The 14,963-nt window shown below is 35.9% G+C and overlaps 2 protein-coding genes across 10 annotated transcripts; one reads left to right on the top strand and one right to left on the bottom strand.

The window, feature by feature from the left end:
* Window positions 1-4,990: 4,990 nt before the first annotated feature.
* Window positions 4,991-6,127, top strand: LOC148198314 (uncharacterized). The gene is made up of 2 exons (XM_088115755.1): window positions 4,991-5,632; window positions 5,732-6,127. The coding sequence occupies exons 1-2, from the start codon at window positions 4,991-4,993 to the stop codon at window positions 6,125-6,127; spliced, it is 1,038 nt and encodes a 345-aa protein (XP_087971881.1).
* A 2,252-nt stretch (window positions 6,128-8,379) lies between these two features.
* On the bottom strand, window positions 8,380-12,820 carry LOC148198315 (uncharacterized). Of its 9 annotated transcripts, none has more exons than XR_015780004.1 (6): window positions 12,549-12,807; window positions 11,651-12,174; window positions 11,277-11,343; window positions 10,340-11,170; window positions 9,069-9,693; window positions 8,380-8,767 (listed from the first exon to the last, which is right to left on the bottom strand). XR_015780004.1 is itself a non-coding variant. In XM_088092214.1 (5 exons), the coding sequence occupies exons 2-5, from the start codon at window positions 11,839-11,841 to the stop codon at window positions 8,726-8,728; spliced, it is 1,131 nt and encodes a 376-aa protein (XP_087948340.1). In that variant the 5' UTR covers window positions 11,842-12,174; window positions 12,549-12,812; the 3' UTR covers window positions 8,380-8,725. The 9 variants fall into 9 exon arrangements, 4 of the variants coding, with proteins under 4 accessions (XP_087948340.1, XP_087948339.1, XP_087948342.1 ...); XR_015780001.1 differs by having other exon boundaries at window positions 8,380-8,773; XR_015780003.1 differs by having other exon boundaries at window positions 9,054-9,693.
* Window positions 12,821-14,963: the final 2,143 nt, after the last annotated feature.

Consider the following 14,963-nt stretch of genomic DNA (forward strand, 5'->3'; position numbering starts at 1 on the left):
TAAATGAGAGTATGCTTTTGTGTTGATATCCGAGTGTGATAGTTGTAAATTGTGATGTTGAATATGTTATGCCATTTGTATGTTATTAGTTGTTTATTTTTGTAATTTGGAAGGATTAGAAATTGTCTAACCGGCTCTGCCAGATTCAATTTCTTGTTTCCCCAAACATTTTATTGTTTTCCTTATTTATTTTTATTGTAGTTTGGAAGGATTAGAAATTGTCTAACCGGCTCTGCCAGATTCAATTTCTTGATTCCCCAAATTTTTTTTATTTCTTTCCTTACTTATTTTATTACATTTTTGGAAGGATTAGAAGTTGTCTAACCGGCTCTGCCAGATTCAACTTCCTGTTTCCCCAAACTATTTATTGCTTTACTTATTTATTTTATTGCAATTTTTGGAAGGATTAGAAGTTGTCTAACCGGCTCTGCCAGATTCAACTTCTTATTTCCCCAGACATGTATTGTTCTTGTTATTTAATTATATCGTATTGTTGGATGGATTAGAAGTTGTCTAACCGGCTCTGCCAGATTCAACTTCTTATTTCCCCAAACATGTATTGTTCTTGTTATTTAATTATATTGTATTGTTGGATGGATTAGAAGTTGTCTAACCGGCTCTGCCAGATTCAACTTCTTGTTTCCCCATAAAATTTTATATTAAGATTATTTTTATGATTGTCAAATATTGTATTCTTCTATGACCATTTATAGTAATATTTTATTATTGTTAATTATTTATAATTATCTTGTATGAATTCTATTATGGATGTTTATTGTGATGAATTTATTGAATGAGTTTGTTGACTGAAATTGATCTTGTTGGAAGGTTTGGAGAAAGGGTTCTGTAATAACTTGTACATGGGTATTAAATATACAGATACTGTTGGAGGTTGTTGTGAGAGGAAGTAAAATATTAAAATTAGGTATTTTAGATTTAGAGCATAAGAGAACAAGGTAGATAAATTAAATAAATAAATTGTAAATTATTAAGGGCCTCCCTTTGTTGGTAGGATAGAGGAACCTTAAAAACCTGAGTTGGCACATCCCTGATCATAGAGCAGCCCTGGCCTGGTCCAGTCAGTTGTGACTAGTCATATGTGCTGGCGTCGAAGGTGAGTTTGATGCGTTCAGACATCTGGGTCCTCTCCGGTGACCAATTGGGGTAAAGAAAGATCTCTAATAGGATGAAAATAAAATAAAATAAGTCAATTGTAGATGCATAACGTTATCATGGTAAAAACTTCATATATATTTATTTGTTATTACATTGAGCCCAGACTTTATTATGTAGTTCCTAAGATATGTTGATATATTTTTGTTGATCCATAATCTTTGTTTGGTGAAAATATGTTGAGTTATACTCGTTATGGGCAAAATGAGTTTATAATATGAAGCATGATATTTGGCAATATGTTTAATTTATTGATACCAAAACGGGTTATTATGAATTCATGATTAAAGAATGAACATGATTGAGTTAGGTGGATAAGAGGGTATGAATTGTTGGTTTTATGAAATGTTGGGGTGGATATGAGAAATTCATTACTTATGAAATGATGTTACTACCGGGAGTAGTATGATCGAGTTATACCATGAGAGTTTGGTATGAACAAAGTAACATTGAGGTTTATAGAAGCAGGCAGAGAGGGGTCTGACCATAAGGCTTCAGAAAGTAAGACATAGTATATAAGTGAGGCTTAAGGAAGCAGGCAGAGAGCGGTCTGACCATAAGGCTTCATGAGTAAGCATGGTACACTTGTAAGATTTATGGGAATGAGGAAGATGATTTTGATAATGATGAATTAATGACATCGGAATAATGATATTTTATCAATTGCAAAAATACATGATTATAATATTTTTATTAAAAGTTTAATGATTTTATGATATGGTTGGCTTACCCTTATTTGTTTGTACTATGATCATATAACTCATGTTATATGTGATTAGATAATGTTGCAGATGCGGTTGAAAAAGCTTAGAGATGAGAGAGATGCGGGGAAAAACTTTCAGGAATTTTTGTAAAAAGAATAAATTTGTATTGGGAAGATTATGTTGTGTAAAACTTATAAGTTGAAATTTCAATGGTGAAGACTATATTGTTTAAAGTTTGTATGTTTGGTATTGTACTTTGGAGTAATTGAAATAAAGTTTGATTGTTTATATGAGATATTAAATTAATTTAGTCTCTACTATCAGTAATACCCTTTAAAATATTTGGGTGTTACAGAAGGCGGTTCACGGTGGTCGATTTGAAGAAGTGTTGGTGCGTGTGCGACGGAGGAAGACCCTCCCTTGGGCTGCTGTCCTCGAAGCGAGAGGGAGAATAGGCAGATCCGAGGCCGTGACCGGCGGCGGCCTAGGTGGCGTCGTCGGCGAAGTGTTGGACCGGATAGAGGGCCCTCCCGCGGTGGCTGTTTGGGCGGTGGCTGGGGCATGGCCGTTGAGAGAGACGGAGGTGGGCACCTCTGGGATTTCTCGCTCAGAGAGAATGAGACCCTGGGTCTCGTTTGAGTGAAGCTGTGTGATGCACAGAGTGAGAGAACCCCTAAGGGTTTCTGAGCTGGAGAATGAAAAGGCCTTGGGCCTGTTGCTGACCCAGCTCCCTTTGCGCAACCCCCATTCTTCACCCGCGCACCCCCATACATCCTCGGGCCAGTGCTAGGCCAAGCCCAAGAATAAAAAAAAAAACCTTTCTCCTTCGCGCAACCCTGTTTTCTCACCCGCGCACCCCCATACCACCCTCGGGCCAGTGCTGGGTCAAGCCCAAGAAAAAAAACTTCTTTCTCCCGCAGCCCCTGTTTCTCACTTACACACCCCTTTCAGTTTGGGTTTAGGCCCAATCAGTTTATGAAAGGAAAAATAGTTTAGACACCTTTTCTTTTTTCATTTAGGCACCTCCTATTATTTACATTATTTTTATTATTTATTTGGTTTGTATTTATTTCATTTATTTTGTTCCTTTTTTTTCTCATTTCATTTGGTTTTTATTATTGTTTTATTTTATTTTATTTATTTATTCTATATATCTACTTATTTTATAATATATAATACATAAAAAATAAAATACCAAAAAATAATATTTTAAAGGTTAAGCACACGTGTGACCGCTCGCGTCGTCCTTGTGCTAGAAACCTCTTTTCTTCCTTATATAAAATTTACAAAAAAAATACGTTTTAAAGGTTAAGCACACGTGAGACCGCTCGCGTTGTCCTTGTGCTAGAAACCTTCCCTTCTTCCTTAAATAAATTTACAAAAAATATGTTTTAAAGGTGGAACACTCGTGTGATCGCTCGCATCGTCCTAGTGTTCAATACTTGTCTTTCTTATTTGCGTAATTTTAAATAAGGGTATGGGTGCTCGTGCGATAGTCCGCATCAACCCAACACTCAATACTCTCAAGTCTTCCTAAATAAGTAGATAACGGTATGAGTGCTCGTGTGATCGTTCGCATCGTCCTAGTGCTTAATATCGTTATTTCTCTTTTAAAAAAAAATTAATTAAAAATATTTAAATATCTTTCTAAAGGTATGAGTACTCGTGCGACCGCCCGCGTCGGCCTAGTACTCATTACCTTCTTTTTCTCGAAAATATTAAAAACATAAAATCTTCAAAAATTAAAAACATCTGGCTTTTTTTTTTTTTTTTTTAAAAAAAAAAAAAACAAGCAGTATTTCTGGCTAGAACTACGTGATCCTTGATTCTCCATCAAAAGTGGAGATACGTAGGAGCAAGGTTAGCCCTTGTCAGGTTCACTTCCCAAAAAATCCAAATTTATCCATAATCATTTTCCAAACAAATTTCCAAACAATTTCCAAACAAATTTCTCAAAGAGTTTCCAAAAGAACTACGTAACCCTGATTTCTCATTTTGAATGAGAATACGTAGGAGCAAGGTCAATCCTTGTCGGGCCCAAAAAACTAAAAAATATATTTTGTTTCTTTAGAGTTTTATTTTAGGGGATAGTTAAACATTTTGAAAACCACATCATATTCGTGCATTTAGTTAAAGGTACTGCCTTAGGGCAGGCGTTGTAGGGTGCTAACACCTTCCCTACGCGTAACCGACTCCCAAACCCAGAATATGGTTTTCGTGGACCGTGTCTTATTATTTTATGGTTTTTCCGTAGTTTTCCATAATAAACTATGGTGGCGACTCCAAATCTCTTTTTCAAAACCCGGTTTTTTTTGGATCGTCGTCCCGTCGCGATTCCGGTTGCGACAGATGGCGACTCCACTGGGGACTTTTTTTAGAGAGTCAAGCCATTTAATTAGATACACGATTCTGGTGTGGTTTTTCTTTATGTTTTCCTTCCCATTTTCTTTATCTATGTTTGATATTTTGAATAATTGCATAAGTTGCTCGGATTGTTCTATATTGAAACCTAGGGTAGAAAACATGTTTATATCTGCCTGGGAAATTTTCTGGTTGTTTTGCAGGTGAGGGTTTGGGTTTGCATTGCATTCTCCCTTCACACACACACGTTATGCATATCATGAGTGGGACCCTATGCCCGGGTCTGAGGGAAACTTAGAAATAGAGGGGTTGTGTAGCGGTGCCACTTGGGACATACTTCCTGTTTGGCTATCGTGAGAACCCCAACTAGAGTTTGTTTTCTTCATTTGTGTCTTCACACCTAGTTGATTACTCGACTGTTGTGGAGATGCTATGAAGGGGGCCTTTGCTCTAGTGACCATTGATCTTTAGGTTCAAGGTACCTTCCTTGTGAGAATGCATGTACTTGACCTTGAACTCCAAAGCGTTGAACCTCTATTAGGGCACAAAGGGAGAAATGTATATACCTATAACTCTCACACTGTTTGTTCTTTTTCAAAAATAATGACTTTGCATTCTCATACCATACATGCATTTTTTTTGTTCGTCATGTTGTTCCACTTCACTATATTTTCATGCATCATGTTCATTCATCATTCTGTAACATGCTGGTTTTAGGGGAAATCACAGGTGTTCACTTGATCTCATACAAGATGGAAGTTGATGCAAGATCTGGTGCCACACAACAGACCGACTCTGCCGTGTTAAGAAAGAAATCTCGCCTGAGGACTCACAGTGGAAACTTGACAAGGCTGATAAATTTAGGCAAGAGGTTAAAGACCATAAAGAGAGAAGCCTTCACAAAGAAGTATGGAAACCTGCTGGGCCTAATGGAAGTGGAGGTACAGTTGCCTGCTATCACAGCCCTAGCACAGTATTATGATTCCCCGCTGAGATGCTTCACCTTTCAAGACTTTCAACTAGCACCGACCATAGAAGAGTTTGAGCATATCCTCGGTTTACCGCTGGAGGGTACCACGCCGTATCAGCACTTGGAGCATCACGCTTCTATCTCTACTATTGCCGCCATAATGAAATTACAGCCCAAGGACCTTGAAGATAGGTTGGCAACAAGGAATCAGGTACGTGGACTGACACAAGGATATTTGGAACAATACTTGCATCATCTAGCCGACGGGGAAGACTGGGATACTTTCATGGATGTGTTAGCACTTACCTTGTATGGCGTCATGTTGTTTCCTAAAGTAGAGGACTTTGTAGATTATACCGCAATGGATGTCTTCGTGGCAAAAAGGACAAGATCAGAGAACCCTGTAACAGCAATACTTGCAGATGTTTATGGGACCATGAGTTTTTGCCATGAGAGAAAAGGGAAGAAAATTCTTTGTTGTTTGCCGGCGCTGTATGCATGGATGATTGCGCGTGTATGTAAGGGGTCGGTTGATGTCAGGTGTTCACCGGAAGATCCGTCACACCAGGGGCTCAAAGACAAAGGAGGAAATGAGTGGGCCCAATTCTTTGCTGGTTTGAATGGAAGAAAAGTAAAGTGGCGTTTTCCTTGGCTTGCGATTAAGCCCTCTATCCATCATTGTGGCGACTTTCCCAATGTACCCCTCATAGGTACCCGATATTGCATCAATTATAACCCTGTCTTGGTTCAAAGGCAATTCGGACATCCCATGAAGGGGGCGCCTTCACCGGACTACCTCACAACATTGTTCATCTATTATGAGGATGGACACTTCACTGAAGCGTTGAGGAAAATTAGAAGTGCTTGGAAAAGCGTTATGCGAGCCGAAAAGGATCTAAGGGTGGGAGTGGTGGACTGATAACAGTTGAAAAACTGTTATTTTCATGATTAAAAATTGACACTAAAAGCAACCTTTACACTTAGAAACTAACTTGAAATCATGCTTTTCTGTATATTTTTGGAAATAAGAGAGCTGGACAGGTTTATGCTTGATTTCAGTGTTTTTGTGCAGGTTTTAAGGTGAATTTGGTAAAAGAAGTGAAGAAGGAGAGAGATGAAATCAGAAAAGACAATAAAAAGTGCAAAAGGAGAAGCCGAAGTCACCGCTCAGCGGCAGTTTACCGCTGAGCGGCACTCAGGAGTTTGCGGGAGGTCCGCTGAGGGGCAAAATGGCCGCTGAGGGGAGAAAACAAGTCAAGCACTCACCGTTGAGCGGTATTTTACCGCTGAGCGGTACTCTGGAAGTCACGGGAGATCCGCTGAGGGGAAAAATGGCCGCTGAGGGGAGAAAACAAGTCACGCAATCACCGCTGAGCGGTAGTTTACCGCTGAGCGGTAGTTTATCGCTGAGCGGCACTTTAATGGGCTTGGACTTGACTTTTTGTAATTTACGAATGATACATAAGCTTTAGGGTTTCCTAGGGTTAGGTATCTCTGGCTGGAACGAGGCAAACACTCTCTCTACCACCCCTTTGAAGGAGGATCTTGGATGCTGAGGCTTCCGCTTCACCTTTTTAGGGTTTATTCTTTCATTCTTTCATTGTAATTCATCTAGGTTCACCATGAATATGGTGAACTAACCTCTTTATGTTTGTTGGGGAATCAATGTAGTCTTGTGAAACTCTCATATATGGAATCTGTTTTTACATCTTTTAATTAAGACTTATGCTTTCTTTCATCATTAGTTAGGGTTTTTCCTCTTTGTTTAATGCTTGCATGGTTTAACTCATTCGATGCATGATTATTGGTTTTGTCGATACGGGAACGTACGGGGAAGTCTAGATCCGGGGAATTTCTCCCAATTTTATATTGGTTGTCGTTAAGCTCCTGTACTTATGAACTAATCATTAGGAATGCTAGGAATTGTATGAACTCGTGATTAGGGAGAAGCCTTCTGGAAAGGTACATTAGAGAGTGGCATTAACAATGGTGATTTGATCGTTGAATTCCTAAAATATATGAGAGTGGATAAGATGAAATTGAACCCCAACAACATATCCATACATAAATTTCATTGAAAGTGTTTATCTTTTGCTTTTTGCCATTGATCACAATTCATGCATACATGTTTATTTTCTGTCTTGCATTTTAAACCCCAATTAATTCGTTTGTAAGTCTTAGTTAATTAAGAAATCACATAACTAAACTAGGCCGTGAGTCCTTTGGGAAGAACGATACTTGGTCTTACCAAGTTTTATTACTTGAACGATTCGGTCATACTTGCCGATTGAAAACAAGTTTGTGACATCATAATTTGGTGTTCATAAATTTGTCCATCAAGTTTTTGGCGCCGCTGCCGGGGATTCGTGGTTTAACTGGTTAATTTGTGTGATTATTGATTATCTTTGACTTATTTTTTTTATTTTTAATTTAAATTTCGAATTTTTATTTTATTTTATTTTATTTTTCTGTTTATATTTTTCAGTTTGTATTTTATTTGATTTTATTTTATTTTTTTGTTTTCTGTTTTTCTGTTTTCTGTTTTTATTTTCTGTTTTTTATTTTTCAGTTTTTATTTGATTTTATTTTATTTGATTAAATTAGATTTTATTTTATTTTATTTTATTTTCTGTTTTTATTTTATTTTTTTTATTTTATTTTTCTGTTTTTATTTTATTTTATTTTATTTTTTTGTTTTTATTTCCTATCTTCTTATCTTTTCAATTATATCCTTTGATTTTTTTTTTCTCTATCTTTTTGTGCTAACAATTGTGTTTAGGGTTTTGTGCCTAATCACTACAAGAAAAATTACTATTACATACCGCCAAAATCCGTATATAACATCAAAAATTCGTATATAAAATGATTTTACATACGAATTATATACGGACAAAAATCCGTATATAAAAAAGGCGTAGCTAAGTTACATACGGAAAAATCCGTATATAAATTACATACGGATAAATCCGTATGTAATTTACATACGGATATTACATACGGATAAATCCGTATGTAATTATATAACATATTTAATTAGATTGGTTTTTTGTAATAGTTATATAATTAATATTAAAATTTTTACACATTAAAACTTCTCATAAAATTTTAAATAATTACTACCAGATTATAAATGTTAAGAATTTGTAATATATAATTGTGTTGAAAATCAAATAATTAAAACATGAAAATTTTATTTGAATACTCTATAAAGAGAGTTCAAAGAAATAAATACATAAATTACTACCACCACTTCTCTCTCCTACTCATGAACTCCATGTCTTGCCAAACAACATTCACGAAAACAACATTCACGTGTAGTTTGCTTGGAGTTGGTTCTCCACTAACCAGCTAAAAGATGAAACGTGTAGGAGGAACTCAAAAAGAAAGAAACAATTGTTTTCTTTTTGTCTTGAACTAAAAAATAAATAAATTATCCTAATTTTCTATTCCTTTTGCAGTCCTGAACCTCTTAGCATCCTTTGTCACCCTCTCAAATTCCTCTATCACTCAGTTCATGTTAAACTCTTCCACTTTCTCTACCATCTTCAAAGTGCTTCAACTGCAGCTATTACAAAAGAACATAAGAATTAGTTAAGACAACAACTTACAACATTAATAATACAACATTAATAATAGCTATACAGATATATTAAAATCGTTTTATTGAAATAAAATTGCACAAATATATTAAGAATGATGTGATAGAAATCTAGAAAAATTAACTAAGATATTGTATAATAACTCTTGTAATGTAAGATTACATGTCATAAGAATAAAGAACAATTACTTTATAACATCAATAAGAATATCATTGAAATATGAAACTTAAACTTGTTTGACTTAACCTTTATATATTCAACCTTATTTTGTACTCTAAATTCACTTTTTGTAGCATACTATTTTCGTCAAAAAGTGAGGTCAGACAATTCCCATAGTGTTAATGAGGTCAGACAATGGAAATTGAGCTGCTTAGTTTTTCCATTGATGGCTGCATCAGCCACTGCAAAAATTTATACCAATGTTCCACAAGCTCTCACATGAAGCTTAACAAGATGATTGGCCACTGATGTTGGAAACAAACTTTTAAGGGTTTGACAGTTAGAAATTGACACTTGTTGCAAGTCTTGAAGGCTCAGAATTTCATCAGGATTCAGATTCCAGATGTGCTCCAGATTTGGCAACTGATTTAGAATGAGTTTCTTCAAGAAGAGAAATCGGTTTCATATCTGCTGCTGCATCATTCACATCAAATATTGCCTTCACAGATTGACAGTTGCTTACCTCAATCTCTTTCAAGTTACATAGAAATGGAAGTAAATAAAAAGGGATGACATTGGAAAAAGATTCACATTCCACCACAGTTAAAGATTCCAAGTTGTTGAAAGAATTGTTTGTTGGGATTGGAGCTACACCAAGCCAAATCTCTTGTAGGTGTGAGTGATAATCAAATTTTAAATGCTCTATATCTCATGCAGACTTTTCCACCTGTATGTCAAACAATAATTGATTTTAATATTCTTATGCAGGACAAAAGTTTCACTTATTTTATGCTTATGCATGTTTAGTATGCCAACGTGTTTTGGATATTATGATAGATAACATATTAAAAATAAAATATATTAAGGTTTTGTTGGAAATAAAGTGTAATTCTAAGTCGCATGTTGAGTTAAAGATAGTATAAGTCTGTTATGTAATTTTGACTTAAGTCTCATTTGTTTGTTAAATCTCTCTCAAAAGACCTATGTAACCCACTCAGATTTAAATAAATATAAATTTTAAAGTTAAATTAATTTAGCTTTTGGACTCTAAGTTTAATATAATTAATTCTGTTAATTTTTTTTAATCTAACTGTTAATTAAATTATTAAAATAACTCTGTTTGAGTGTATCATATAACTGAAACTATAACTAATTAATGCTCTTGTAGTATTTAAAATACCACCAAAAAATAATTTAATTACTTTGAATGTAAATAAATAGATGAATCTATGTAGAGTTGAAGCAACACACAAACTTTTAGATTACTAAAACTAAAACTGAATAAAATAAGAAGACAAAAGTTATAGAGAATAAAAGTACAATTTAGCGAAGAAAATATAACAATTGAATTTATTAGATGAAGAATTCCTTACCTGTCTTTGAAACAATCTCTGAAATGATGTGTTTAGATCATCATGGAAGAATAAATCTGAATCCTCATATGATGTTTTAATCCCAAAAAACCTTGGGGCTGTTAGGACTCCTTCGGAGAAAGTTTTCATATTGGGGCAATTAATTACATATGCATTTTTCAAACATGAAAACTGCATAGTGGCATTCCCTGATAAGAAGCTTTGTAGTCGAGGTAAGGAATTCAAAGTTAATGTTCTGAGTCTTTCAAATATGATCTCATCACAATCATCTTCATCTTCCTTCATTGCTATTTCTTTTATTGATTCACATCTCCTTACAATTAGGGTCTCAAGTTGGACTAAACTTTTTGCAGTTGAAAGTGTGAATAAATACCCCATTCGAGCACAGTCCATCACATACAACACTTTCAGATTGATGAAAGACATTGCGCCACGCCCTAATTTTTCCAACCAAGGACAACTGATAACCCTTAATGTTTGAAGCTTTTCAGAGAATGACTTTACCCATGGGTGTTCGAATCCTATTGACTCAAGCTCATTTAGTTCAAATAGGGTTAATGCTTTCAATGTCGCAGGAATTCCATCATGAACTTGCAATTTCTCAGAGGAAAATATCTCCTTGATACCAAAGCATCTCTGCACTCGAAAATGTTCTAAATTAGGTACCCTGTGTAGGAAATCAAAAGGCAAAGTACCTTTCTCATTTTTATCTTCCTCAAAGCACAATTGGAGAAGATTTAATTTGCTGAGATAGTGTTGTGGCACATGTGCGTCGCTCATCAACATCATGTTTTTCTCGTTCAGTGTCAATTCCTTAAGTTTGGGAACAACCTACATTCAATTCAAGCCGATTCAAAAGAAAACACACAATGGAAATTTGAAGGAAGAAAGTTGGAAAATATATAATGAAAAAGAGGAATCTACTTAATGTTGTCACCTTTTCAACAATGAACAGAGGTTGTTGTAGGCATTTTATCGGAGCCTCTGTAATTGCTTCTTTGTGACTGTCATGAATTTTTGATGTGAATAGCTTCAACTTGGGACAGTAGGCCACATGCATGATTTCTAATTTGGGACATTCTAGATGGTGTTTTTCAGGATAAAAGCAGCTCAGATTTGTTAGGTTATAGAGAATTAGCAATGACAAAAAAGGGAATTCAAACATCAATACTTCAGTTGTTCTGTTTTCGATTGCATCTTCCTTTCCATCAATTTCTACCAACTTGTCATTCCTTACCAACTTGTCATAATATCCGATGATGATGACAACAAAATGAATTTAAAAGAAAACGTGAGAGTTTATATTATTACCGATTGGATGTTCTTATTCTCATCATCGAAAAAGAGCATGGAGTTGAAAGGGACAGCGGTGCTCGAATGAAGAGAAGCCCAATTTCTTGAGGACAATATGCCTTTGGCGTGAGGATACAGAGAGTCCATTTTAATATGAAGAGTAATAAGTTATCAAGAATGAATAATCTCATATTAGATCTCTTAGACATTTAAACAAACAGTTTATGAGCAAAATTAACATATAATACTCAGAATTAAGACAAAACAAGCCAATACAAATTCAACCTTACATGAATCAGAGAAAAACATCAAAACAGAGATGCGAAACAATGTCAACACAATAATGAATCAAATGAAAACACGACACAAAGGAGAGATACTTAGCTTTTGAATTTCGTGGAAGAATTAGAGCTCTGAATACCACCTGATGAAAGAGGCTCCAAGGAAGAGAACTGAACGCGCGACGCGCAGCGAAATAACGAGGAATTAGAGATCGAGAAAGATTCTACCAAGACCTAAGGGCGATAACCTTCGCACCAACCCTGGGCAAAAATAGAAGAGAGAATTTGAAGGAGAACGAACCGAATCAGAGATAGGACTCACAGAAACCCTAAATAGTAGGAACCCTAATCTGGACTGAAGGAACCCAAGAAAGGGAGGAAACTTAAAATGAACCGATTAATCGATTCAAAACGAGATTGAACGGTGGAAAAGAATTTTCAATCGGAGGAAAAGCTTTTAAACGTAGTAAAAGAGGATTTAATCGGTGAAACTTCAAGAAAATGGTGAAAGGATGACGAAACCCTAGAAGGAGATGAAGATAATCGGTGGAAGAGGAATTTTGTTGTTAAATAGGCTGAGGCAGGAAAGAAATATGAAATAAGATAATGAATGTTTGAAGAGAAAGAAAGCTTACCGTTGATGGTGAGCTCTCGAGAAGAAAAAGAATGTGGCTGATGATGCGGTCTGAATGAAGACATGGCAAAGGAAGAACGCATGGCTACAAGGAGGGAAGGAGGGAAGGAAGAAGAAAGAAGTAAGGATTTGTGGGTTTTTTTTTATCTGAAATGAAGGAAGAAGGAAGGGTCAGTGAGTGAGTGAGGGACTCATTTTGGAGAGTTGTAGTTAGTTTTTTTTTTTTCAAAGTTAGAAGAAGATCGGGGCTTTTTCTAAAGTATTTTTAATTATTAATTAATTAAAAATCCGTATATAATATCTGTATGTAAAATATTTAATATATACAGATTAAAATCCGTATGTAATAATCTGTATATAAAACGCAATTTTCTTGTAGTGAATGTCTGCAGAATGCAATTTGGTCAAGAATTTAACTATATGGGCACTCAATTCTACCAAAGTAATCTCAACCACTGGTGGGAACATGACTCAAGCATGGATCAAAGCCAATTTTGGCAAGCTGCCGGACAATTTGAGAACCAACCACAACAACAATGGCAGCAACAAAGCTTTAAAATCAACAAAGGGAAGCAAGAGATCTCTTCATTTAGACAAGGCATGGAAGAATCACTGGGGCATGCATGGGACAGGTATAAAAGCCTATTACGAAAGACTCCCAAGCATGGATTTAATGAAGGAGAAGTAGTCCTAATCTTCCTTGGAGGTCTTGGTTCACAAACCAAGATGATGCTTGACGCCTCAGCTGGAGGGAATATCAAATGGAAGACTCCAGAGGAAGCCACAGAAATAATTGAAAACATGACTACTTATAAGTGGAACAGTGAAAGAGGAGCTCCTATTCAACAAAAAGGAGTTCTACAGTTGCAATCCAATGATGCCTTGATAGCTTAGAACAAGTTAATAACTCAACAATTGGAGAATCTCTCAAAGATACTTGAACAATTGCCACAAGAGTTAAAGACTGTTGCACAGGTACAATCCTAGTTATGCGAATTGTGTGGAGGTGACCATATCAATGGTCAATGTGCCTTTCCAGTTGAAGCCGTAGAGGATGTAAACTACATGACCAATCAATACCGTCAAGGGAGCTACAATCAAGGGTGGAAACCACACCCAAGTATTGGTCAGGAACAAAGTGGGCAAGCTGGACAAACTGGGCAATTTAACAAGCAACAACAACAAACCTTTCTATCAGGAAGTTTGGATGACACCCTTCAACAATTTTTGAAAAATTCTGATGCTACTCAGAAAAGCATTGAAGAATCATGTAAAAGGATGGAGATGCAGCTTCATTCCATTAATCAGAGATTGAATGATGAGGTCAATACTGAAGTTAACCCTAAGGAGGAAGGGCAAGCCATTATCACTGAAAGTGACAAGATTCTTGATGAGAAAAAAATAGGGGGCGATGAGGAAAAGATAGAGAGAAAAGAAAAAGAAGAATTGAGTGAGAGAAATAAAGATGAAGAAAAAGAGAAAGAAGTGGTTGAGAGAGAAGAGAGAAAGAAAATTTGTGTGAAAATAAAGAAGTTGAAAAGAAAAAGAAAAGGGAAGAAAAAATAAAAGAAAAGAAAAAGAGAAAATTTAGGGAGAGAAAAAGGAAGAAAAAGAAGATGAGAGGAAAGAAGAAGAAATCATATGAAAAATCACATCCTCATCTAAAGAAGAATCATAGGAAGGAAAAGAAATTCAAGTGCTTTATGGAAATCTTCAAGAAATTGGAGATTAAAGTTCCTATGATTGAGACACTACAACAGGTTCCTGGTTTGATCAAATTTCTAAAGAAGTTCAGTAGAAAGAAGAAGAAAAAGAAGAAGGAACATGAGCTTTATTGGGTCAAGCTAATGACGTTAAAAGAGCGCTTGCTGGGAGGCAACCCAGTGATTTAAGAACTTTTGATTTTATTTTGGTTTTGTAATTTTTAATTTGTGGACTTTATTTTTATAACTATTTTGTTGGAGATAGCATCTACTGAAGGATGCTAGGTGGTTAAGTATTTACTGAAGGATATTATGTTTGTAACACCTACTGATGGGTGTTGGTAAGAAAATTTTGCACCTACTGATGGGTGTTGGTAAGTTTGTTACACCTACTGATGGGTGTTGGTGGATTTTGGGTCAGGCTCGTGACGTTAAACAAGCACTACCTGGGAGGCAACCCAGTTGATTGATTTTATCTGTATTGTTTGTTTTTATTCTGCTTTAGTTGCATGATAGGGATTGAATGTTTGAGTGATCTGAGAAATTAATTGCAGGGAGCCAGTGAGGGGCATGTCTAGGAGGCACGTAGGTTAAGAAAAGAAGGAAAAGAGCACTTCACGAAAGTGCCGCTGAGCGGTACTTTACCGCTGAGCGGTACTCTCGCAGAATAGGGTTTTAGCTCCCCTTAGCGGGACCCGAGCCCATTAGGGTAT

The sequence above is a fragment of the Vigna umbellata genome, chromosome 5 (assembly GCF_029865625.1).
Source record: "Vigna umbellata cultivar VRB3 chromosome 5, Vumbellata_1.0, whole genome shotgun sequence".
Taxonomy (NCBI): Eukaryota; Viridiplantae; Streptophyta; class Magnoliopsida; order Fabales; family Fabaceae; genus Vigna; species Vigna umbellata.